The 27,049-nt window shown below is 43.5% G+C and overlaps 1 protein-coding gene across 12 annotated transcripts in view; it reads right to left on the bottom strand.

Moving 5' to 3' along the window:
* MCF2L (MCF.2 cell line derived transforming sequence like) overlaps positions 1-27,049 on the bottom strand; it is a 165,421-nt gene that overhangs the window by 111,635 nt on the left and 26,737 nt on the right. Inside the window, exon 3 of one of the 12 annotated variants that reach the window (XM_075424994.1) lies at positions 24,435-24,561. The exons of 7 other annotated variants lie outside the window; for them this stretch is intronic. In XM_075424994.1, the coding sequence (XP_075281109.1) occupies positions 24,435-24,486 (52 nt within the window). In that variant the 5' untranslated portion in view covers positions 24,487-24,561. Of the gene's footprint in view, positions 1-19,403; positions 19,423-19,447; positions 19,684-24,434; positions 24,562-27,049 lie in introns of those variants that run through there. 4 more of the 12 variants (XM_075424986.1, XM_075425013.1, XM_075425031.1 and 1 more) reach the window with 4 other exon arrangements.

The following is a 27,049-nucleotide window of genomic DNA, read 5'->3' as shown; positions in this document are numbered from 1 at the left end:
ATGTTGAAAGATACTGAAGATTTTGTGAATTAGCTATACGAAGTAGAAATAGGCAGTGATGAAATCATGGTTCCTCTTGACATAGTCTCACCGCATGAAAACACTGAAGGAAATAACATTGTTAGTATGCAAGCTACTGAGAAAGAAAAAGTCAAGAAATTATATAAAAAGTTATACCTGAGCAAAAATGTTTCCCTGAATATTCTCTCATGTAAATAGAGCCTACAAATTGTACAAAATGTGGTTCCCCACAGCTGTAGATCTGTACAACCAAAAGTCAATTGCAGTCAGTCGCCCGTTCCTCCCTCACAGATTTTGGTCTCATTTGTTACATTTGGATTCACACATTATTTTTTTCCAGACAATCTAAATTATATTTCTCACCCCTCAGTTAAAGACAGCGCTGTGCCAGCTGTTTTTATTTTTCCCCATACTGAAGAAATGTTACACAGGCATGCTCTGCTGTCCATCAAGGATGTGTTTCTGAAAAGTGTGACACTTAAAATCATTACCCCATTGCTACACTCTTCATTCTCAACTGACTCGATCAATCCCAGTTTGTCTGGGGAAGATGATGATGACACTGAAACTGCAACTATTCAGAAAGAGGTAGCAAGCACGCTCACACTAAAAGACTGATACTGGGGACTTGGTCTCAGCGATGAAGCAGTTGGGATCTTTGATCTGCTCCAGAAAGCTGGCATCTCTTCCAGCCGACAATTCTGATCCTGCTCTCACCACTCCATCCACCCTGCCATATATACTGTCCCTGTGCATTTAAACTGTGTGTATTTTAGTCCCTGCACATATCCCACCCACCCCACAGAAAAACTGCTTTGCTCTCCAAACAGCCTCTGGTGTTTAACCTGTATGATTGACAACAGTTAGAAGGGCAGGGCGGTCACCAATCAACAGTGGAACTCCAAGCGCAAGGACAGGCTCGTCTCAGCAACTGGTCCTTTCGTTGCACAATCTGGAGACTTGGTCACAGGAGCAAACTGCTCAGATTAGTGATGTGTAGAGGCCACAGCGCCAGGTGCCTCTATTAGTAATGCACAGGCCTGCATGGGATATTTTTTATTTTGTACTCTGAAGTACAGGCAGCGCATCTGGAAAGCATCGTGCATACTGACCTTCCCCATCAGAAGAACATACTGGATTTCCAGATATATCCTTGGAGTCAGAAGCAGGTAGGAGAATGAAACAGCAAAGGCACAGATGCTGCAGTTCATGTTCAAGATACACAACAAACATTTTAGAACTTCCCAGCTGCTCCCAAATCCAAATAAATCCAACTCAAACCAAAGTTATATCAGGGAAAAGGTTGTTACTGAGTGCAGACGCTTTGCAGAATACAGGCTTAACTGTAGTTTATGTAGCTCTTTATTAAACCATGAATTTTACCATGCCAGCTTTTCTGCATCAGACTTTAGTGGTAGAGGACTCTGCTTTGCAGCTACATGCCTGGACTTTGCTGCTGTCCTGGATACTTACACTGCCTTATAACATTTCCCTATATATAATCATTTAATTATCTTAAAACATTTAAAACCAGTCTGGGAAAACTACTACAATGTATAGTATATGGATATGGCAAAACAAAACAAAAACCAGTAAATAACTAAAATAAACAACTGGCTACTATGAAAATTAGCAAAACCAGATTATTTTAAGTAGCAAGATCGAGAAGCCTTCATAAAGTCACTGTGTTTTGATCTATTAGAAGTTCCATTTAGAGTGAGCAGAAAAATTTTTCCTCAAGAAATAAGCTCTGCCACAATGGCACTGGAGCACTTGCGTGTTTTGCTGGAAAGATTTTAACCAGTGGGACAATTTTTAACACTGCAAACTGTGCCCAAATTCCACCAGCCAGCCAGACAACAGGTCCCATGCGCCCTCCCCACGTACCGAAGGACACAGGAGACTCCTGGACCATCTCCATGCTGGAACTCAACTGAACACATCCCTAATAAGTAGATTGGCCTAGAGCAGGTAGTTAGACTACATGACCCCAAAGAAGTCCTTTCCAGTCTAAATTATTCTATGACCATCTTGCCCATTTAGCTCCCTTGCTGTTATCCAGCTGTGTTCACTGCTTTGATTCCCACAGAGAAAACAGGAACTATTTTCGGTGCTTAATTTGTATCAGTTGTTTCAATTTCCCAGTGAATTAATAATTTAGCAGGATTTTATCTTCCTCATTTTAGAGTTATGTGAAGAGGCCAAGTGATAAAGTAAAGCATTAAATTATTTACAAGTTGTACACACATGCAGGCAGATACATGGTGTAGCATTATATATCTAACAGTTGTTAGAAAGTACAGAAACTATAAGGATGATAGCCAAACTAATTTGTCATAGGAGAGAAAAATAGTCTTCAAGTCTGTGTTAATTTTTTTAGACATTAGAAAGAGCTAAAACAAATGTATTTAAGGTAGATCTAAAGTTGTACAAACTTCAGAGCTACCAGAGTAAACAGCTTCTGGCTGCAAATGAAGGAATGAGGCTCCATTTCCCTACTGGCAGAATTCTTCACGAAAGACAATTAAAGCCCTGCTCCATGTTTCAGTAGGATGGAATTGAATAAATCACAAGTGTGCAGAACTTTCAAGTGCTGGCAGCTGATTAGGTTATCACAGACTAAGAGGATAAATTACAAATTCATTTGCAATGGGTGGACAGTGTTATAAAACAATGAACAGATCCTAAGCCCCCAAGTCTCCAATTACCAACTCTATTCAGTTTGCTTAAATGAAGGATTACGTCTTCTTACTTTGGTGCTCAAGAAATAAAGAACTAAGAAATAATACCAAACTGATGGATTCTTATACCTTTCAACTCCAGATAATCTCTACACATGACGAAGACAAGCACAGCAAACAGAATTACTCATAATTCAGCCTTTCTAAATGTATTTACTGTCTTACACATGCAGCTGAACAACCTCTTTCAAATAAAATTTAACCAGAGGTAGGTTAGAGAAATGGAAGTAGGTTTGAAGTATCCTCCTCTGAGTATTTACTACAAAGTAACTGTGATACAGAACAAAATACCGCTAATACTCTTTTTTTTTCCCCCTGTAACTTCACATTTTTCTTGACAACTGATTTAAAGATATTTCTTTCTTAATGTCCATGTATTTTACACAAAGACCTTCTGTTAAAATTCATCTGGCTATCTGACCCCCCCCTCCCCCAAATGCACACAGACAGACATAGTCATTAAAGGACTGGCTGAACAAGATCTCCTTTCTTTTCTGAAGGGGGCCCCTCTAACAAAGGACCTCGGAAAGTAGACTTTATTGTTAGGCACCGGGTGATGCAATCTTCTACGGCAGTGAAGATTTAGGATCCACTTCCTCTGTGTCCTGACAAGTTGTCACATCTCTTATCCACACTGTGTTAGCATCCTCCTATGCTCTGGTTTTGACAAATTGTTATGGCTTGTTATTGATTTTAAGTTCAGCAGGAACCCCTCTGAGCACCTAATACAAGCTCCATCATATCCAGAACACCAGTTTTTTATCTGTAACGTGTTAAGCCCATAACCTCTGGTACAACAACAGCAAGAGGAAAAGGTAAAAGCACCTCCAGCCTTGAGGCTTGCCACAGCTCCCCAGAAACACCCAATTTGGCTGGGAGCTCACGCCTTTCCCTGATGCAAGCCCCTGCCTTCTCTCCTTGGCAAAAGACCACCAGGGACAGGAGGCAGAAGGATCCCCAGAAGAATAAACGTTGCTGCTGGTGCAAGGTGGAGGTGAGCTGCCAGCTTGGGGAAGGCCAGTCAGTGAGATTGCAGCATGAGGGGAAAGGAGCCTGGACATGGGGGACAGAAGATGTTGCACCAAAAGAATCGTCTCTTAGTGAGAGGAGACACTACCAGGAGGCTGGTGGAAGGGAAGGGACTTGGTGCAGGGGAGGCTGGGGAGGGGCAGCAGGGACTGAAGGGGAGCGAGGGCAGAGGAGGCGCAGGCAGTGGGAGAGGAGGTCCAGTGAGGCAGGGTGCAGCAGACAGACCTCAGGCAGGAGACCAGGCAAGGGACCTGCTTAGGACAGTGGTAATGGGGAACCAAAAGGCCAAGATGGGAGGCATCTTCGCAGGACTCATAGGAGGAGAGGAGAGAGCAGCTCTGCCACGCAAGGGAAACTGATTCTGCCTTTCCGCTTGCTTTCCGGTGCATGGCTGATTGATACTTCACTTGGAGTGGCTGTTTTACTGTAGTGTATTAAAGAAAACAGACAAGCAAGACGTGGGATCATCCTGGCCATATTGTGCAGTGAAGAAATGTTCCCTGCCATGCAACAGGGAAGAGGAGATAGAGGGGGGTGAGTGAGCAGTGCACAGGTGCAAGCAAAGACATCATGATGAGAAACAACCTAATTACAGAGTATTTTGACGTTACAAGTATTGGCTGTTTAGCGACAGAAATTTTAATCAAGTGTGGTAAAACATAACACTTCGGTGAGTTACCTGCTCTTACGTGATCTTACAGACAACAATTAGTGGCCTACAGAGCAAAAAAGGCAAGGCCCTGGAGGAGCAAACATTTGGCATTCGGACAAACCTAGATGTCTCGTGTTTGCTTTTCAGAGTGTAGCTCATGCCTCAAATCCATGATTTAAGGCACATTTCCAGCTGAAAGAAGAAACCTGAGAGCTTGAATATATTGTCATCAAACTGCAACACAACAGGAACTGATAGCATACACAAAGTAGGAAGTATAAAACTATGTATTTCTCACACTAACTTCTAGTTCTTATCGTAGCGGTTGATCACTTCGAGATACTTAGAAGTTGCTACCAATATAATGTATGCTTTGTCTCTAGTTTAAGCAATAAGGCTTTTCAGATACTTTTCTTTCATTTAATTTTAGATTCAGCTACGGCAAAACTGTAAACCGCAACTGATAATAATCACTGAATCAGAAAGGAAGTGAAATTTACTGGCTCACTAAAGTAACAATGAAATGTCAAACTAAAAGTAGCGCTTTTAGACAAAATCTGTACATTCAGGTTTCAGCCTTGTGCCTTCCCAGATCATCACCCTATTGCAGGTTTCTTCAGACATAATGGAAGGTCAAGATGCAAAGGGAAACACAGAGTCTAAGTCAATCTCTGGTTGCACCTGCATCCTATTTACTCATCCTGCAAGTTAAAAATCTGGTACTTGAAATTCCAGTATGGGTTTATACGTACTAGGAATCTGAATTTCCCTGTAATTTCTAACTACAGTTTTCATCTTCAAAGCTGTCTGAAAAGTATTGCTTGAGGCATCATGTATTTGTTTAAGAGGCGCGAAGGATTTTGCAAAAGAGTTTGGATAAGTGATGCCATATAAAATGTAACTATTGCTACCTTTTACGGCAGTGAAATTAAATTTTGTGTAAAACGAAACTGTGGGGAGATATCACATCTTAAAGTGCAGCAGTCTTCAGTTACAGGCAGGGGAGAGAATGAGCAGAAATGTCACGTTTCTAATTCACGTCACATGGAAGACTTAAGAGCCTGATACTACACCCACTGAAATGAACCCCAAGATAATGGGTGAGCTCAAAATTAATTAACTTGAACCTTGACAAGGGCATGCATCAAGAAGCCAAAAGTCTCAGTCTAGAAACTGGGTTTAATGGGCAGTGGATCCAAGCAGTTCTCTGCAGAAATCAAGTGTCCACAGTACTGTAAAAAACACATCAAGCAGCACCTCTCTGCTTTGCCAGACAGCAAACCAACAGCCATAATGTTCTACCACAAAATACACTTTTCTGATCTGAGGTTAACCAAGACAAGTAAACTTCTAAAGAGATGACTGTACTTGACTCATAACCCAGGAAACCCAAATTATGGGACATGGTCACAAAGTCCAGGAGTTTCACCATTTCTGCTCTGGTTTAACCTTAGGGCACCAGTGAAGCGACAGCCCTACCCCTTCCCTGTTCCTCCAGTGCCAAAGCCCTGTGTTCCCACTGCTGCCCCAGTACTAGCTCAGATAACCACAGAGTGAGGCAGCGCAGCCTACAGATCTGACTGTAAGCACACTTTTTCTCTCCCTTCCACAAAAAAGGCAGTTCTCTGTTGAATCAGCAAACTGAACCAGTTCAGACAATTGCCAGGTGCCCATCTCTAGCCTGATGCAAGAGAAACCATGGGAAGGCAAAGGAAAGGGAGAGGAAAAAAGTAGGAGCAACCTTTTCTTCAATAACTTAAGTTTCACCAGACAGCATGTGGTTTGAGAACGCATTTTAACTTCAGCCAAGGGTGATTAATATCCACGGATGGCTCCCAGTGAAGGAGAGAGAGCAGCCCCTTCCAGATGAAGCTTAGAGGAACTGGATTCCTGCACCGTCCCTCTTCACCCACTGCAGAAGGCAGCTCAGACCACCCGTACTAGACTAAAATTGGACTATGCAAATAGGTGCCTGTAGCAAAATGTTATACAAAACCATTTTCTCTAAGTAGCTGAATTCCTCAATTAAATGGAAGCAGGGCTAAGAGAAACAATGTGCTTATGGAAGCATCTTTTCTCTACTGCTACCGGTCAAGTATTTACTTGTGCTTTGGCACAGAGTTCCTTCCACACCTCTGCTGAGTTATATAGAGGTAGGCTGGGAAGGTATTTCACAATAAATGCAAACAGGTCATAAGGCCAACACTTCCAAAAGAGCAAACTTCATGTACATAAAGCCAAATGAGGCCGCCATTTTCCAGTTTTCCAATATTCATAATCAAGTACAGTGTGAAACTACATTCGTACTCATGAAAAAGTATATCCAATTCTGACATTTTTTTAAGGAAGTATAAAGTTGAATTTAAGAAATTTAATTGTTCTTGGTGAAGCAACTGATAGCCAGATAAAGCAAGTGCAAATTACATGACAACAGGCTGAACAGAACACACAGCCTCTAACTACAAAGTGGAGCTGATTCTTCACACTAGATAATCTTCCCAACCGAACAACTTTTGAACTGGACAGTGTTGGGCAATTATTTCAGCATGCAGGCAGCTCCATTACTTCCTCAGGTATGTTATATTTTGCTTTTCAGTCATGCATCCTATGACACAGTTTTATAAAACAGAAAGTCAGTCTCTTTCCATAACTTATTATGCTGCCTTTGCCAGCTGTCTTCAGGAGGAATCAGGATTTATTTATTTTTCTGGCAAAGTCTAATTTCTCCAACCTGTTTTTAGTAATGAAATAAAGAACAATTTTAGAAAATAATTATTCAGACATACTTTACAGTATCTTTGCAATAAAAGAAAAGATAATCTTTTTCACGGGCTTACGTGATTCTGAATATGGTCCCTAGAAATAAAAAATACATTTTATTTTCAGTCACAAGAATATCAGTGTCTCCTCTGCTCAACAATACTGTTTTGCTAAATACTGCTAATCATAAATTTGCAGCGGCTTTTTTAACAGAATTTCTTTGCTACACAAAATTATTTCTGGCCCCAAAAAAGTTTTTACTAATGAGCATTTCTCAGCAGCTGGGTTAAATTTTGCTTTTAGTAATAAAAAAATATTACAATCAATTCCAGTTTGAATAAAAATCACTGAAATTTACTTTCTTCCTTTTTGCTGGTAGCTTAGCAAAAAACTGCCTCCTCATTACAAACATGGCTAAAGCTCTAGTAAGGAAAACATTTAAAACCACATATTGAGGGCAAACCTAGGGAAAAAGATGTGCTTGCAGAGTGGTTTTGGACCAACTGTTTTCAAAAAGCTTCAAAAATTAAAAATTTTATTAAAAATGGTTGTTGTGGGGTTTTGGTTTTGATTTTTTTAAAGTGGCCAAATTTATTAGGTGGCAATAATGTGGTTTATTACTAGCAAACTGCTGCTTCGCATTAGAAACTTTTGTTTGGGGAAACGGCAGATTTGTTGACTTACCATCTAACATCTGTCAGAGCCTAACGAGCTAACCAAGTGTTGACTTTACACCGTACAAAACCACAATTCTGCATTAAGCATTGTGAAATGTGGTATTTTATGCCAATTCCAATCAATTTCTCAAAAAAATATTAACATTATAAAGATGAAAACTAAACCATTGGAGCAAAAATGCTATTTCATACCTTACTGTTCATAACATAACTCCAGTTGCTTATTGACAGAAGCAGCTGAGGTGAAGAACAAGATCAGGTAACAGCCCCGGATATCCAGGTTTACCTCCAGCCGTCACCAAACAGACGCCACACGGGCCACCTCCGGGCGAGACAACATGAGGGTGATTGTCATTTCCCCGGGCTCCCACCCTAGCTGTGCCCTGACTTTATCACAGGAGGAGACGCCCCAGTGCTAAACCCTCCCTCGCCCTGCTCCCTCCCATCCCACCCCACTCCCAAGGAAAGGAAACCCAGGCGACTGAGCTGGGCAGGAACCACAGCAGGACTTCCACCTCCGCAAGCAGAGGAACAGACCCGCCCAGAGGTAGCGTGGGGCACACATCCCTTATTCTCCCAAGTCAGAGAAGGCGCAGCTAGGAAAACTGCTTGAAGCCCACTGCAGTTGCTGTGCAGCGATGCGCCTGACCTTATTTCTTGCTGGGGATGTTCCTCCCTCATCAATTCCACCACGCTTGTCTGACATTTCCTTTTTTGCCCTGTCTGATAGGGTAACAAGTTACTTGAGGCAGGGAGTTGTCGAGTGCGGTATAGCTCATCTGCAAAGGGCTTGGCAGGCTCTGCAGTGCCATACCCCCTAACAAAAACAGAGCAGAGCAGATCACCAGCCCTTAAAACAAACACAGTTTCATTTATTTATAGCTTAATAACTTACTAATAATTCATTGCCTAATGTGTTATTAGCAACACACTTTAAATCTCAGGCTTTGACCCTCAAAAAATTCCTTTCTAAAGGCATAAATCGTTCAACCTAAACTTTTTTCCCCTGAAGTATTTTGTGAATCCAATGGTAATTTTCAAAGCCTGAGATATTCAGTGTTAGTGACACTATAAAATTCAGTACGACACTTTGAATAACTTCTTCCTGAGGACTTAACTCCGGTAACTGGCAGCCAGTGCAGGTGCCTGTGGAGCACTCCGAGCCCAACGGGATGAAGGGCCCGGGTGGCCCACGCAGACCTGGCCAGGCGGGAGGGCAGGACCTGCGGGGGGGAGGCTCGGCAGACCCCCGGCACAGCACCCAGTGCGGCCCAGGCTCCCTGCACAGGACAGCAATGCACACATGGCAGCTGTGGGCCTTCCTCTTCTTGACACGTATACGAGGCTTGTGAGGCCCCACAGAGGCTAACGCACAAAAATAGCCCCCATACGACTACCCCACAGCTGATCTGCTGCCCGGAGCAGAGAGAAAGGTTAGGAAAGAGTGGAGAGTGGGTGGACAAGTTGTCTTGTTTCCTTTGCTTCCATGTGTATCTTTAAACTTGAATACTGTATACTGCATTTGCTCCTATTTAATGTCATAGGACTAACTCACTATACCAGCCACGCACCACAAGTCTTGCGTGTCACAGAAGCTCCCAGACCGGTTGTCAAACCAGCAAGGCTGCTAGTCCAGGGCTGTGGTGACAACGAGCAAGCAGGAAGGCTCTTCTCTCTCGTACCACTGCCTGCTCCTGCTTTCCTTCTCAGGCTGGACACACGCTGGAGAGCCACCAGCGCCGCCGCAGCTCAGGCAATGTCCACGTGCAAAAGGTCAGGAGCTACTTGATGGGAAAGGATGGGAGAGGAACTCCTGAGGGAACATGGGGGAACAGGAGGGGCTCCTCCGCAATGCGAGTGCCAAACGGTAACACCCAGATCCCTTCCTGCCTTGGCAGCTGCTCATCGGGACTGTCTCAAATACCTGTATTTTCCTTCAAACCACTCTTGGATCCCTCTAAATTCTCACCCTCCTTAGGGGATAAAATTTTAAATCCTGCCTGTTCTCACCAGCTCTGATAAGAGTTGCCTGCCGCATCACATAAATGTCAGGCAGAGTCTTTACTGAATTCAGCCCTAGACTGTTACCCTAAAAGAACCATCAGGGGGGTGAGGAGCTGTTTTAAAAGAATGTCGGATAAAGCCCAGAGTAATCGTTCTATTTCTGCGTTTTAAAAGGCAGGTGGTAGGATGCAGAAAACTTTGTTCCCAATTTTCTAAAGCCTGGATGGGAACCATTAGTACTACTTAAACTTAGATACCTGTAAAATTAACAACAGTATTTAACGCATACATTCTCTCTCCTGATAGAAAACGTATGACGGCCCTCTGGGCCATACAGCTTTCACCAGACCTTTTTAATTCCCTGTTAGATCTTCAAAAATGCAAACAATTGCTTTGAAAAACACCTCTACCTGCCATACTGAAATAATTCATCTTGTGCCTTCATACAGCAACAGAGAGAAGCTGTTTCTATTAATATTCCTCTCCTGCTCTGAGCTGTGTGCTCGCAAAGCAATTCAGGCACGCTCTCTTCAAAGGAACTGACTGTGAAACCACAATGGCACCGCAGTCAGCTGCAGATTGCAATGTCCTTGAAAAGCAAGTACAGCATGAGCTAGGGGTCAGAAACAGTGAAGAGACTCAGAAGAAGTAAGTTAAGAAAGTATACAAGTAAAAAGCTGGGAATGCTTTGTGTTCTTTTATATTTTTTTCTTACCTTTACTTCATACATCACAAGCGATTTGTCTGATGTGGAAATGACCACCTTTTTCTGTAAGCTGCTGATACCACTTCGAACACCATCAACAACTTCGATGGCTTCCTCCTGCTCTCTCCATTGTGTTCAGTTGCTCTTTGCCTCTCTTTATCTTCAAATCTTTAGTATCAGAATGCCAAAATACATCCCGTGGGTCACTGGCAGCCTCAGCAGCCTTTGCACAGAACCCAGCAAGGGGATTTTTGACTGTGACTGTCCTCAACAAAACCAGCTGCGCCAGGATCACAGCAAATGTTTGGGTCCTGAGCAGACTAGAGCTGTCTCATAATTAGAGCCTGGCATCTACTCAAGCATGAATTAAGTAAAGATGATCAATTTTCATCACTCTTGTGATTCTGTGTATGTAAGTCATATTCTGTCATAACTTAAACATAAGACTATTGTGTTTCAGACACTGTATTATGGGGGTCCCAGCTTCGTGTCCTACTAAATGACTATCTATGAGCAAAACATCTAGAAAATCTTTTTATACCACCTCATTTCTGTCAGCTTTCCATTCTCATCCAAGCTGCACAACCAAACACACCTGTTTGGCTGCCTTACCCCATCCTTCTGCTGCTCTGCTTTTCTTCCACTGTCAATAGTCCTCAAAGTAAGCTAGGAAAATCCCTCCCTCAAACACCAGTATGCTTTATTCTTCTACTTTGTTTCACTGCATGTTTGTGTGGGAGCTTTTATTTTGGTCTGAAGTATTTTTACAAGAATAGACCATTTTATACAAATGTACTTTGCCATTACAAATATGCTGAACATCTGAGTAAAATGTGTCAAAAAAGTGAAAGGCTTAAGCAAAGAAAGCATCAGGCTGCCTTTGTTAAATCCACTGGGTAATAACAACCAAGTTACAGACTTGGCTGGAAGCTGAAGATGAAATCTGGCAGAAGAATTACCAGGTGTATGGCGAAAGGCATGCACCGTGTATGGCAGCGAGCGGGGACAAGACAGGTAAGTTTTGCCCTGCTGCATAGCAGGCACCTGCCTGAGAGCTCAGGCACTTCTCGGAGGCAGGCAGGGGATCGGACAAACCCACTCTTAGTTTTCATCTCTCCACAGGAATTCACCAAATAAGTCTCATTCTTCACCGCAGTAAATCCAAAAATTGAAAATGCTGAGATAATGGAAATAGTAAATAATCATTTCGATTATAGACACACAGTGGCAGCAGGATACAGAGCTGTAGGGAACATTAAAGCTCAGCATGGCCTTTCCACGGCAGTTGCTTCGGGAGGCGTCACGCCTGTAGTAACACACGCAAGGTAAACACGGAAAGAGGAAACCAATGAGTCACGCAACGCACTGGTTCGTTCAGCGTACTCCATGGGCCAAGAGCTGATGCAAGGCTCGGTTTGCAAAGCTGCTGTTAAAACACAGGCACGTGACATGAGGTAACCTTGACCAACCGGGTAACACAGGGTAACATGGAACACCAACCAGCAGCCCAGGACAAAATACTGACCAAAGTAAAAAACTTTGCCCAGCCCAGAAGCCAGACACAGAACTGTTTACAGAAGGCTGTAATTTATCATTTGATATTTTCAATAACAAAGGTTGTAGCCTGAAGAGTCATTTTAAAAATCAGTCATGCGTATTCTTATTATTTTCTGTTTATATCAGTTATCCTGTTGTTTCACATGCAAAGCCACCTTCCCTTTAAGTTCATCAGGCTATAGGCAGGAGTTGAAAGAAAAGGAAGACACATTTCTGGCTCAACAAGAACTGAGACTATGAAACAACTAGGACATTCACTTCTTGCTGCAAATTTTGTGCCTACTATACGAAGTCCTGAAGACAAAAAGATTTTTAGTAAAGACTGCCACTTAGCAAATTCCTCAAGCACATCAAGGGGCACAGCGCTTACACCTCCGAAGTAACAGCTCAGGTGGAAAGTGAAGGCCTACCCACCGCACAGCAGCGTGGTTCTCAACTCGCCAAACAGCTACTTGCCCAGACAACCGATTTTAAGAAGTCAGACTGCTGCCGAGCAGCGTTACACACCTGCAGTCTCAAAACCAGGCCGTACCAACCACGCTGCACTGTGCCTTATCAGCTTGCCACAATTTGAGCAGCACGTTCTGCCAGGAAGCCATCTTCCCCTGTCTCCTCAAAGGGATTCAGCTGCCTAAGGCTCAGTCACACTGGCTCCTCCCAAGCTCAAACACCATCAGCCTTCACATGAAGACAGAAACGTTTTGGGATGGGTATCACCAGGCTTCTCTATTTCAGCTTACTCTCATGCTGAAACTCGTGGTCAGTTCCACCTTTTGTGTGACCAACTTTAACATCTCTCCATCACAGCACGGGATTCGTTGTGCCTGACTCCCTGCTCCAGGGAACCATGTGGGAAGCCCAACAGCCAGTTCCACGCTCCCGGTACTCCACAACCCAAATAGCACTTCCCATCAGTCATCAAGAAATTCAAAGCACTAGTACGAAAACTCAAAAGCCACAAAAAGACCAGCAGTGACGGACTGAGGCTATAACTAATACCCAAGACTGCTGTGAGGGGATCTATTGTCTGAAACTGCCCAGACTGTGCAGTATGTCAGCCTCCAAGATGATGATCCTGCCTCTACCTACGCCCAGGACTGTATACTCACACTCACTATTCCACAAGGCTTGAGCTGGCAGCACCCACCGTGATGTTAAAGGCAAGTGTTAAAGGCTGGACAGTTTGCCTCAACACCTACATTCCCATGTGTGGTGAGCCGGGTGGCTCGTGCTCAAGCTATGCAGCTATGGGGATAACTAGAGAATGTAAGGAGAGGTCAAAATGTCTAACATGGTATTACAGGCCTACCTCAAGAGACCTACAAGTGATTAATCCACATGAAAGCATCCAGGATCATGCTCTTTCTGTCTGAAATAAATGCATATCGGGCTAATATTTAATAGGACAAGAAAAAAGAAACAATGAAACAAAATTAAAGTGGCTTTGCCAGATATTGTAAAACAGAAGGCTCAAACTCCCAGCTGAAACGTACTGTTTCAGATAACTGAAAACCTTAGGAAGTTGTTGGGCTGACTCAGAAACAACAAAATTGCAAGTCTCTTCCGTAGCTCACTTGATCTGCTTCGCCAAAGGAAAAGGTGAGTGCCCCAAATGCCTCCTGCTCCCTGGCTTTGCTTGACGCATCAGCTTAGAGCAAACACCTTACAGACAATGCCGCCTGTGTTACGTATCACACCCCTGTCCCCGGCCGTGCTGTTCCTTTTCTGCAGAAGTTCCCTGTTACTTGATATGCACGAGGTAATCTTGCAGCGTGGCTCTCTGCGGTTGTAAGCGTGGCAAGCAGCTGTGCCAGGCACTCTTGCCAAGAAAGTGTTCTGAGTCACTGCGATAATAAAAATGCATCAAAGTAACAGGCTTTTTCCTCCTTTAATGCTACTAAGTACACGAGTCCAGGCAGGGCTTTCCTGGCTCTGCAAGCTTAAAGTATGCATACCCAAAGCCCATAGGCTGAACAGGAGACTGACAGTTACGTACCCTGCAATCCTCTGAAAAGCCACCCCAAACGTGCCATTGTTTACTGTTTAATGCCTATTTTGCCTCAATCTCCTGTTCATCTGTTGAAAGATATCCACACAGATTGCAATTTTCCCGCTGTAGCTCAGCAACTGCAATTAAAATCAAAGACTGAGGTAGATGATATGATAAGAGAGGTCACTATTGCTGACAGTCCCAAAAAGAAGCGCACATGGATATAAAGCAGGCATTTTCTTTTTTCTTTTTTTTTTTTTGTTTCATTGTATGTAAAAAAAGAAAAAGCCCCACTGAGCTGAAATGTTTTGGGATACGATTTTTAAGCGACAATAGTGTGGTTAAAAATAAAATTTAATCAGCCTTGATGCTGATTAAAATATTTTTCCTCCAATTACCAAAAAGGCAGCTCTCTCTAGTAAGGACAAGGCTGCTGCCAACTCTGAACCTTACTTCCGCCAGTTTCACTATATTCAGCTGTTTCAGTAGTAAAAGAAAGATTTTGATTTAAGCCAGAATGTACTAAGAAACGGATGCCATGTAGGTGCACACAGAAGCTGTGACAGCACATGCTCATAGAAAAAATGAGCAATCCACTCCTAATTGCTTAATTGTGTCTTGTCAACTGCAGGAGCCACCCTTATTCTTGAAATTTTAAACCTCATGACAGGAAGAGCATGTCTGCTCTGTACCCTCTGGCCTGGGAAATCCGACGCATCTTTCCTGGTTAAGCTCAGCATGGGAGCAGGAGAGCTGCAACGCAGGGCCAGCAGGCCAACACCAGACAGAGGCATCCCCCACTACTGCCTGGGCGCAGTGGATGCACCGACAACCTGCTGATTACAGAGCTCTCAGCTGGATCTCTGACTCTACCAGCCACACAGAAAGCTGACAAAGATGCCAAATTGTAATTTAATGCCCTTCGCGCTCAGACCTGCCTGTCTGCCAAATTAACACGTGCACACAGAGCACTCTGCCACACGGAGAAAGATTTTTTTGGGTTCCCAAACTGGAAAATCAAGTGAATCGAGGACAGATGCTGCAAGCGTAAGAGTAGGCAAGCTTGCAAGAAAGTAGGAATGGGGAGGACACACAGAATAAGCGCTTCCAGCCACCCACAACTTTATAATGTCCCTTCAAGCGTGCCTGAGGGTGTCTCCACTGCTCGTCACAGACAGCCAACTCTGTCCAGTGGTGCTGGGCACTTGGAGGTGGTCTGTGAGCCCATTCCTTCTACATCTGTTCCTAATTTGTCAAGACAGGTGAGCCAGCCTTCAAAGCTTCAAAAGCCTGCCTGTCAGTAAGACAAAGCCAGGGAAATGAAGCATAAAGTTTTGGCCCAAATTGTGAATATGACAGAAAATCTGGAGCTACTGAAAACTGACTGAAGCTGAAATGGCTAAGGGACAGTAGCTTAACTTAAAATACTAGCACTGCATACACATTTACTAAGGAACTACATACATGTTTATCTTCCTCGATTTGCAGATGTTTCTTCTTTTTGCAGAGTGCTAAATTTTTGTTCAAGGAGAGGAAACAGATGGTAGCTGTAATAGTGGCACCTTTCCAAGGTGGAAAGAAACCACTAGTGGGGCTACTACAGGCTTGAGGTTGGGAATGTCAGATTTGTATCGCCTGTTTTCATGAATTAGACAGCACCGTCACTGCAAGGCTTCCAAGCTCAGCGCCGATGCAAATGTGAGTAGTGACTGACACAAATAGCTGGTGCCTTAATGCCATTTCTGTACCAGTCCGAGAAAACAGAGCCCTGAGCAGAAAACCCACAGCAGACAGTAATATGGACAATGTACGAGGTGCCAGACCACAACTATTTATAACCTGGGGCTTCAACCTCTGAGCTACTGTTCCACAGGGAGGGGAAGTTCTGCCCACCACAGCAATTTGTGAAAAAGGGTCTAATTTAACACAGCAACAGAACCGAAAAAGTGGAAGAAAAGTAAAAGCTATGGCCAAATGAACAGAAATGATGGAATTATCTGTCAAAAAAACCCCACATGGGTAAAAGTGGGATTTTATTTTTTTTTTTTAGGATCAATAATCATTTCACAGTTTTGCTGAAAAAAACCACAATTATCACGGAAAAAAACCCTTAGGCCAAAAAAGAGAATTTCTTTAAATTACTTCTGCCTCTTTTTAAGGATTTACATGAAAATATGGAAAGTAGTACTGTGGTCACCCAAGTCCAGGAGGCCATTTGATTGAAGGGAAGTGACCAGGAGGACTGAGGAGCATATGCAGGGAAAAACGAAAGAAGATGCCACGGGAGCATGCTTCTTAGTTGTTGGAAGACTGCAGGGTACAAGGTTATTTTGAACTGTGGAGCAGGAGTCAGAGAAGGAATACGAAGAGGAGGATAATGTTAAACTAAAGAGCATGATCTTTATGATCTTAATAGCTGAATATGTCCAGAAACAGAAGGTAATGTATCTGCAAGGATAAAGTGAAGCTAAGTAAGATGAGAAATAATCAAAGCTTTGTCAGAGAAAGCTCTCCAGATTTGTAAAATATAGCAGAGGAAGCCACTTGAGGGATTCTCTGAGAGGATCACACATTCGTGAGAGAGTAAGGAGTGAGAGGTCAGTAATCTACCGTGGGGGCTGGGAGTGTGAGCAAACCAGAATTCAGTGAGAGCAGATGGGGCAGAAGGACCACTAAGGAAAGTGCCGATGTGGCGGTGAGGGATGAGTAGCCCAGAAAGGCTGTGTCAGCACCAAGACTGACACAGGGGACTTGTTAGCAGGAGAGCAGCCAGAGGCAGAAAGGCTGTTGTGGTAAAACAGCAAAAGATCATGAGATGCTACTCATATCTACCACACCTAACGCTAGGCACTGGGGAGATGCTAAGTTAAGAGCTGAGCTACTCTGGGCTTCCCCTCATCAAGGGAAGGACAGGTGCACCTCAGAAGGTGGAAGGAGTTCCCTACTGAATCTGCCCCCTTCTCTCCTTTCAGCGCAGACGCATTTTAGGGGAATTCCTCTTCTGACTTAGATGTTTAAAACTATCTGGGATGAATCTCAGCCTGCTTAAGGTATTGTTCAGAAAAACAAGTGAGGAAGAATAGTCTTTTTCCTGAGGTCCTACAAAGGAGAAAATCCCTTGATGCCTGAAGGTGGATAGCTGCACTATGGGGCAGCCAGGGGAGCCTCTGCATTTCAGCTACTCCTGAGCAGGGAGCCACTGAAAAATGGGCTTGGAAAAATCCTGCGCATGATCTTGGGCTGTTAAGGAAACCTCTGCTTACAAAAGGTCTCTAAGTCAACAGAAAGACAGCTGTGAAGGCAGACAGTAGATAAGTTGACCCAAGGACAGAGTATAGCGCAAGAATGGGAGACAGCAACAGAGAAACGGTCTGGGCAACCTGAAAGGAACAAGAGGGTCGGTGGCGGAAGGACGGGAAGGGACACATCAAAACAAAAAAGGGAAAACGGAAACCTGAAGCAGTCATCTATAAATACAACCACTGGCTGTACAAAAGAGGTGCCTTTGGCTTGGGAATGCATGCACTGGGATTACAGAGAGGCAGAAAGAGAAAGAGCAGGGGGAGGAGAGGGACCACCTAAACCCTGGGAACATGAAATTTGCTGTAAAGTGACAGCTGCTTTTTTTGAAAAACATGCAAGCTTAACAAGCTAAGTATCAGCACACAGTCAGAGCCTGCCGGCAAGTGTGAAAACAGCACTGGGAGCCATTGGTGTCTTATGAAGGTCACAGCGTACCCACATCTGCACAGCTGAGAGACAGGCGCTGTCACAGGCAAGCCAGCCAGCCTGCTGCCAGTTCGGAGGCTTCTTCCACTTCAATTCACGAAGAAAAGGCTCCCATATTCCCAACCAATTCGACTACATGTTATCAAAATTTGTCTTGCCATAGAAAAACTACAGCAACAATTTTAAGGGAGTAGAAAAAACAATGTACAAATTATTAAAGTAAACTGCAAAAGACAGTATTCGCCCCAGCAAATATCAGGCTGGGTTCCTTCTCTCTTAAATATCCATGAAATCAAAACAGGCAATAAAAAAAATATCCAAGCACTTAATAAAGACATGTTTTGGAAACAGGAAGATAACCTAGGGGAAAAGTGCATAGGAAAAACAAGGAAGGAGAAAATAGTATGTATGGTGACCTTCACCTCTAATTTAATGATTGTTGTCATCAGATTAAGTCCTGCTTTCCCCCCCAGAAAATGCTACTAAGAAGGTAGAATACCTACTTCCCCTACCCAGGAATACTGATGCAGATAATCTGCCCATTCTATACCTGTCATGTAATCTATCTGTTAATCGGACTACAGCATCAGCCATCTTGCTAATTACCTCCGTGTAACATATGGAAATTGAAAAAGCTGGAAAAGTCACCCTTAGGAAACAGAGGAACAGGGAAATGGGAAGAAAAATTCCAAGTTTTGACACTGCAATGAATAATACCTTAAATACTCTGTATCAGCAAACCACCAGTTTGCCTCAGATGACAAGAAGATACAAGACTTCTGACATCCGTCAACAGACTAAGAATAAATGGCAAAAGAAACAGTTTGAAAGGATGCAAAAACCACATCTCTTCTTTTTCCAGTTTACTTTTTATTCTGAAATACGTTTACATCTTTGCACGAGCAACAGCCAGGAAAACACCCCCAGATCTGATCACAGATCACCTTATTGCACACTACTGTTCAGTTCTAGTTTTGAACACATAAGCATTTACACTTTCAAGAAAATAAGAAAATCTCTCAGAAATCACAAGAATCTTTCTACAGCGCTACAACCATTTTAGCAGATTTGCTGCAATTTTTAATCCATACAGATATAAAACTACATTTACCACGATTAATGCATTCAACTCCTCATTCTCATGCAAGTACAGTTTAGACCCACCCAAAATACCGGCTGCAGTGCCTCACAGTTAGCCGGGCTTTTCACCGCTGCATATCAGACCGGCTCTGCTAGACAAATCTGTCATTCACCCCACTTCTTAGCTACAGCTGAGTAAAAAAAGGATAAAAAGGGAATCAAGACCCATTTAGAGTATTTGGCTGGGCTAGCAGCTACCCAAGACTATTCAAGATGACCCTCTAAAGCTTGCCTCGTGAATATCTAAGCACTAAAAATGTTAATTAGCGTTCATATAAACAAATGTTTAACCTGGTGACAAGAGCTCTTAACGGTTTCTTTCCTATTCATGCGAGCATGCATCAAGAGTGCTAGTCAGATTGCCAGGATTTTCTGTAAACCCTACAAAATCACTAACCGCATCCGCACAACGCGTTATTTAAGACCAGCAGCTCCTCCTACCAGCGCACTGGGAAACCGCATTTAATCTTTGCATCAATTCTTCTAGGGCCATTTCTTCAGTTCTCAGCCAGCATCTCATTCTCTGCTAAACCAAAAAGAATCCACAGCAAGCACGCTCCCCCCTGCTCCGAGAATGAAGGCAGAAGGGGGGCAAACAACCAACCGCAGACCAGACCGCTACGGCAGCGCTTCGCAGCCCCGCATTCCCACCCCCCGCACGGAGCCCGCTCGCACGCAGGCGGGCGGGAGCGCCCGCGCCCTCCCCTCCCGGCAGCGCCCGGGCGAGGCGACCGCCGCTGGAAGCCGGAGCCGTGCGGGTTAAGGACGGCGGCACCGCCTGAAACTTCTCTCCCCTCCTCGGCCTGCGGCTCTGCCCGCCGCGGGGTCCTCCGGCGGGGGCCAAGCGTCGCCGAGAAGCCGGCCCCGGGCAGCGGCGGACGGAGGGCGGGAGGCAGAGCGGCCCGGCTCGCCGCAAGCCCCCGCCGCAGCCGCCTCCCCCCGCACGCCGCGGCGGCCGCGGGCTCCTCTCCCGCTGCCCGCCGGCCGTGGGTGCCGGCGGAGGGACCCTCCTTCCCGCCGGCGGCCGGTTGGAAACGGCCAGCACGTCAGATCTCCCTTCAAACACCGGGATGCCCTCCCGGGCGCTGTGCCGCAGCGGCCCCCCTGACCCCCGACGGCTGCGTGACGGGCAGAGAGGGCTGCGGCGGGGAACGGGGGACAGCCAGCCCGGCTGCCGGGAACCTGCCGCCTGCTCCAGAGGGTGCACCGCCGCTGGAGCACTCCTCGGGATCCGGAAAATCCCACGGGACTGACGGCGGTCTGCACGACGCCTCCCCGCACCACCGCAGCTGATTTTCAGTGCTTTCATACCGACCGCTTCACGAGTTTCAAACGCCGAGGCTCTTAACGCTTTCCTTTTCCAAGGTTATCTCGGTGCCCATAAATCTCGCTATTGGCATGTTTTTGTTGATGGTCATCTGCGGTCTTCCAGTCTTCTCATCATCCTCTAGGTTTTAGCTATCTGCTCTTATATTTAGCCGTTAAAATAAATAAATGGTTGTCTATGGCTTAAAGGAAAAGGGATGTTTTCCTGTATGCTTAAAAGGACTGAGCTGTGTTGTTTAGGACAAAGATTCTTTTCTATAGATTACATACAGCAGGCAACAAGCAGGCAGTCCTTCCCGGGAACATATATGGATACCTATGATGACTTGTTGATAACTCTCAACAATATAATGTTATCATACTGGAGGATATGAACTAAAAAAGAAAAATTTAAGAGGACCCATCAGTCTCTCTGGGCTTCTTCTGTCAATAAAATTCATGGAGATCATATTTAAATATTTATAAAAGGTCTCACGTTATTTCCACTCTAAGTATGACAGGCCTACAGCAGCTCCATGTATTATGCGACTACAGTCATGTATATTTTCATTTCTATATTAGAAATGAAAGAATTGCATCTTTGCATCAGTCAAGCTTTTGCATAACAAAGTATTACCATAGCGATACAGCACCTATAGGGACTTGACATGGAAAAAGTATTTAGTTTTTCTGACTGCTATTTACACTTGCATTTTTGCAAAGGAACAAGTGATCTGCAGTCAAACCATGACTGCCAGGTCAGGCTCTGGCCATTCAGGTGGTGAACCAGGAGCAAAGGCACTAGAGGAGGCACACCAGTCCGCGGGTGCGTACAGATCACTGGGGCTTGTTCTGAAGCAAAGGCTGGGGGCAGACCACCGCGCCCAAAGACAGCTCGGGGAGAACTCCAGATCTCAGCAAGCCAATGGGACTTGTCGACTGCAGCAAGTCAGAGGCCAAAGACCTTTCAGGGCATGCAGAACAGCAAAGTTCACCTGTAAGATTAGACTGTTTCCCAGTGCAGCGGACCTATTCATTCATAAGCATCTACCACAACAGCAGACGGTAGCTCAGCCTCAGCTTTGCCTGAGTGTCCTGCCTCAATTCAATAGCAATTTCACATTTTCCTTGGAGAATCAGCAAATCACTTAAGCCTCCCCTGTACCACAAGATCCACCTTTCCACGGTGTTTTCTCAGTGAAATATCAAATAAAAAGTGAGACATATATCTACTGATTAATTTTATCAAATTGGCCAGTCAACTTTCAGGACCACATGCACCTAATATCTAGTTATACTTGTGCGAAATGAATGGAAAACTCCAAACACGCTACTTAAACTTCAGTTACACCAACATCACCACTTTACATGTACTTTCTACACCTTCAAACAAATTCAAAACATGCAAGGCACAAGCAGAGCATCAAAGCGAAAGGTTTCAGTTAGATGGACTGAAAGTTAGTTTACCAAAAACTGTTCTTTTTCATCAATCATTTACTTGTTTAATCATGTTCATTCCTGGAGATCAGGCAGCCTTGACTGGAGTGATACAGTAACAAGCTTAGGTGTAGTTTCTTTACTGAAGGAAACAGAGATACAGTATTTCCAACATGCTTAGCCACGGAATGAGGGATTAGGATTCCTGCTAGTTTCGAACTGGAATTGAACTAAATCATCTATGGTTTCTGAAAATCCTTGAGTCAGAGTAAAGAAACAGACCTTAAACTAATTAAAATAAATTCTTAACAAGAGGAGCCAACTGAGCCTCCTGGCAACAAAAATCAAACCAGTACCTTACCATGAGCTACCTATAGAATTAAAACAATTCTGGAATTAACAGCATCAGTATAGCTCAGGAACTAACTATTGCAATTTTCACTCTTTGAAGTTTGTAGCTGAAGCCTCACACCTCTGCAAGCCATCACGATGATAGTATTAGGGAGTTAAACATGCCATTTCAGACCCATACATATCAAGCTAAATTAAAATTTGAGTGTGAAAGGATGAAAGGATTGATGTACAGTTCTAGCACTGCAAGTCTGTAAACACAATAGGAAACGTTTTCCTTTTTCATGTAAAATGTGGTTATTTTTAATATATATACCTTGTTTTCACTGAAAAATTCAAGCTGCTTCTGGGATTCTGTTTTCTAACTCCTGCTACTGTATCAGCACTAGCAAAAAATCTTCAGTAGTCCCAGGCAAGTCCCTGCTGCAGCAGAGGAATAGAGGAATTCATACTGAAGTACAGAACGGTGTAGAAATACTTTCACAAGGAAATTTGAGGAACACTTGTCCTTTTCAGTTCTGTCTTAGATGTTTAAAATGCAGTGAAGACATTTTTGTCAAATGGTCTGTACCCCTATTTCCTTCAGTGAAACTGCAAAGATAATAAGCACTGAGCGAATGTATTGCAGAATTTAATCAATCAACTTCCAGGGCTACATGGATGTAATATTTGACCCAATTTCTGCAGGGTTTTTTTTTTTCTAAACCTCTATTTGGTTTGAAAGCCACAACAATTTTATTTTTTTTTTGCCTTTAGTACTCTACTTTGCTCTGGTTTCAGCTGTGGTCTCCAGCAAAGCCTGTTCCAACACAGCAACCAACACACCTCTGTTATTTTCAAACAGCTCCATCCAAAAAGCATTACCTAGTTTTTCAAGAAATTGTAGATATTTTGAAAATGTTCCAGAAGTAATAGACAACTACCCTCTCATGTGAGGAGCCAAAGCAGTAACTGTAAGTCATTAACACATAATCATGTAATGAGTTTTGCCTGAATAAAAGATACTTGCAACAATATACCTAAAGATTTCTCTGTTTACTTTGATCTCCATAATATCAGTCGTCAATGAGTTCTAAAATTTAATGATGTGCTGTGTGAAAAACTGCTTTTGTTTAAACTACCTTCCTGAAATTTTTCTGAGTGCCCCAGTTTGCCTTTTGTGAAGCAGTGGAAAAAAAACAGGAAATAAACACTCTCTATTCACTTCCCCAAGCCATTCATGACTATACAGACCTCCACTGTAGGTGATATTATGTCCCCTCCAATTGCCTTTTTTCCAGACAGAAAATTTCCTACACTAATTAGTTCCTACTTGTACAAAAGCAACCCCATACCTCCGACCGCTTCTCCATGCCTCCGCGTACCCTAATTCTGCTTGAACAAAGCGAACAAAACTGGACATGGTACTCAAGAAGTACACACAGCAGAGATTACACAGTGACATAAGGATTTTGTTGTTCTCGGTTTCCCTCTCAGCGGTTTGCAACGCTCTGTTTGCCTTTTGGACCAACACTGAGCGCCGACTGAGCTGCTGCGGTTTTCAGGGAACTACTCACAACCGGCCGAGGTCTCTTACGGAGGGTACAGCTAGCTTAGGGAACAGCGTTGTCTTTTCTCATGTGTATCACTCTGTCCAAACAATTTTGCCTACCCTACTGCTCAGCAACTTAGCATCACCAATTTATCCCCCAACTCTTTGTATTCAGCATTAAATTTGACTATTTTGAATAATTTCACATATTTGAACATTTTGTCTTTCCACACTTCTGTTCCATTTCCGGCTCATTTAGGATTATGTTGAATAGCTGAAGCTCCTGCAGAAATCCCTGCTTTACTCCACCAGTAACTCCTCTCCACCCACAGAAAACTGACGACCCAAAGCAACTCTCCATTTCTTGGTTTTTAACCAATTATTAATCCATAAGCAGGCTTCTATTTAACCCGTAAGAGCTTAGTTTCTCTAAGAGCCTGAGAGCAGCTGCAGTGGAAGAAATATTATTTACAAAATATACAGTAGGACTGCAAGAAATTAAAACATCTCCAGGCTTCCCTGCTGCTTTGCACAGGCCCTACCACATCACTTGCTGCAAAGGGAATGGGCAGAGCGTACGGATGGTTATGCCTACGCAGCTGAATCCTCTGCCAAACATCCCATACTGCTTTCCAGTGATACCACGTGGTCAACATCAGGAAGGCAAGTCTGTTGCGCTCTTTTCTGGATGGCTTCAACATCATATGCCACAAAACTCTATAGACTGTGTAAGCAATGAAGCTACAGGCATCCACATCACCACTGCTGTCCTAAGACACTGCGGACGGAGCCAGAAAAACTTACCTAAGCTGGGCTCCTGCAGAGCGGGAAGAGATCCATTGAATGTGGTTTTCATAATCTAGGTCCTCACAGGTCCTACAAAAAACTGCCACATACACCCACTGCACAAGACCAATACTGATCCCCAGCCCTAAACAAAAGGGGAAAGAAAGAGACAGGACAGTTGATATGCAAAATCCAAACAGAAAATGCATTTTTAACATTTCAGCCTCCTCTTGGCACCAGTTCTTCCTTCATGAAGCAAAGGGATTTTTCCCTTTTATTTTTCTGAATGACTGAGTACTCTTGGTAATCAGCCCAGTTGGGCTTTATTATGTAAAGCTTCTGGGATTTGAAACTGGGATTCATAAGCAGAGATGGCAGTATTCTGTTTTTGGCAACACCTCACTCTTCCACAAGGAGAAAATTGTTCCTAGACTCACAATCTCAAGGAATACAGAGAACATCGCATTGTACAAGTCATTACCCTGCAAATACATGCAGGGATGAAAAAAAAAAAGTGTTTTCTTTTTAAAAACTTGACACTCAAACACTGGTATGAAGCCACAGTATCGGCAAGGCTCATATAGTAACGCAGACTAAAGAAGCCATCAGATGTACAGGAGCATTTAATAGATGAATTCCACCAAAATTATGCCTTGTTTTACTAATACTTTAATTTATTAAATCTCTGTTGAGCCTTCAGTGTCAGATCAAATTCCTCAATGTTTTCTTTGGAGAAAGTAAGTGCCATACAGAAAAAAAGGCCTAGTAGCTGCTCTCCACGCCCCCTCTTCTGGGATGTGTGTGGGCCACATACAGGGACCAGGCTGAGGTGGTACCCAGACAAAGTACTCAGCAGTAGGGGAAAAGCTTCACCCTCACCCCCTTTCTACATAGGTTCTCCCCTTCCTTTCTGTTATTGCTCAGGCCCATGGCTGAGAAGTAGTAGAAGATGGATGAACTGCAACACACTTGTTTCTCTTTAGGGGTCTCTTCCCCAGTTCAGCCCAATCTTGCTACAGTCCAGCTCCCAGTATTTTCAGTCTTCTTCCCTAAACATCTTTCTTTCTCCTTATCAATTGCAATCTAGCCTCTCCTTTAAAAAAAAAAAAACAAACAACAAAATCAAGATTAGTTGGTAAAGCTTAGCCACTAACTCCTCCTAATTAATTTCTTCATATCCTGTATTTAAGTTTTACGCTAGTGCAGCATTCCTCATACTTCTGTGAAGTTTTGTAGTCAGGCTCTTCAGCCTGAATGAACTTAAAACGATTGACCAGACCAAGAGTTTCAATACTTCCTAGCATAACAGGCAGGGTCTTCTTTTTCCCCAGCCTCCCTTGCTTGTACAAAGCAAATGAATGAAATACCATTTGACTCTCTTCCACTGATCTGTGTTTCCAAATAGCGGCAAGTTTCCCAGTAACTGCTTCATTCAGTTTTCTTGTTCATCCTCCTCTTCTGCCATATGGGATTAAGCAACCACTGCAGAGCCAACAGCCGTGAAAGAGTTTATTTAGTGTAACACCTCCAGCTGCCCCTGCTTGGCTGAAGGCTGCTCCAGCCCTTTATCCCCTTCCAGTCTGAGGAGCTAAACTACCCAGATGTGCCTGCAGCTGCACTCCTCTAAGAGCAGGCAAGGCAATGAATGAATGTTGCCTTTTTTTCAGTGCAATGCCAAGGAACACCCTACCTTTCTAAGTTTGCCAGGATGTCTTTAGAGACGAAGGAAGCGCTTTCTGTAGGAAGACCAAAGATGGGAAGCATACAGGTGAGCAGGGAAAGAACTTGCTGCAAATGGATATAATACGGAAAGAAATGAAGTATCACAGTTATTTTCTTCTTTGAGGCCCTCCCACAAGTATGTATAATTAAAGGAAAAGCCACACAAGGGAAACCATACTCCACTCCTAAAAAAAAGAAACCACAGCACTTTAAACATAGAAAGAAGTGGAAACTGGGGAGCTCTTGTGTTGGAAGAGCAGATATTGAAAGGTACTCCGATAATTAAATAGATGGTAGAGTCTGGATGCAGAGATCTCATGGTCATATTGCCCCCGAGAGTTAATATTCTGTATTTAAATACAGAAATGAAATCGATCCAGAAAACACACATCTTGTGTCTTCTCTTGTCAGGGTGGCTTTCTTTTCAAAGGAAATGCAGGGCGAGGAGTCGTAAAATTAATTTCTTCCCTCCAAAAAAGTCTGTCCAACATTTTGAAAGCTCAAACATTTGAGGTCTCCTAAAACGTATTAGACTTTAAACCAATCCCTTTTTGTGCATGTTTAGATTTGGAGTATTAAGAAAAGTCCAAATTTTACTACATACCCCACTTCATAAAAATCACTATTTCAAAAGAACTGGCCAAACAGATAAAAGGTTAGCAGGTCTACCATTCATGAGTCAGGGCTGATTTAGAACATTCTTCAGAAATTACTCTGTAACAAAATGTGATATTTAACTGTCACTCATAATTGTTAATTTTACATACAATGAGCAATCTAAAAAGTATTCAGAATAAAAGAAGTAGGGTATTTCCAAGACCATTCAATTTGACTGCACAGAATAAAACTGGAGTGCTTACTCCTGAGGAACAGGCTGACAGGTTTTATTACAGATAAAGGACAGAGTAGAA

This window comes from Opisthocomus hoazin, chromosome 1 (assembly GCF_030867145.1).
Source record: "Opisthocomus hoazin isolate bOpiHoa1 chromosome 1, bOpiHoa1.hap1, whole genome shotgun sequence".
Lineage (NCBI taxonomy): Eukaryota > Metazoa > Chordata > Aves > Opisthocomiformes > Opisthocomidae > Opisthocomus > Opisthocomus hoazin.
Note: the sequence above shows the minus strand (reverse complement) of the source record. Positions and strands in the feature narration are given on the sequence as shown.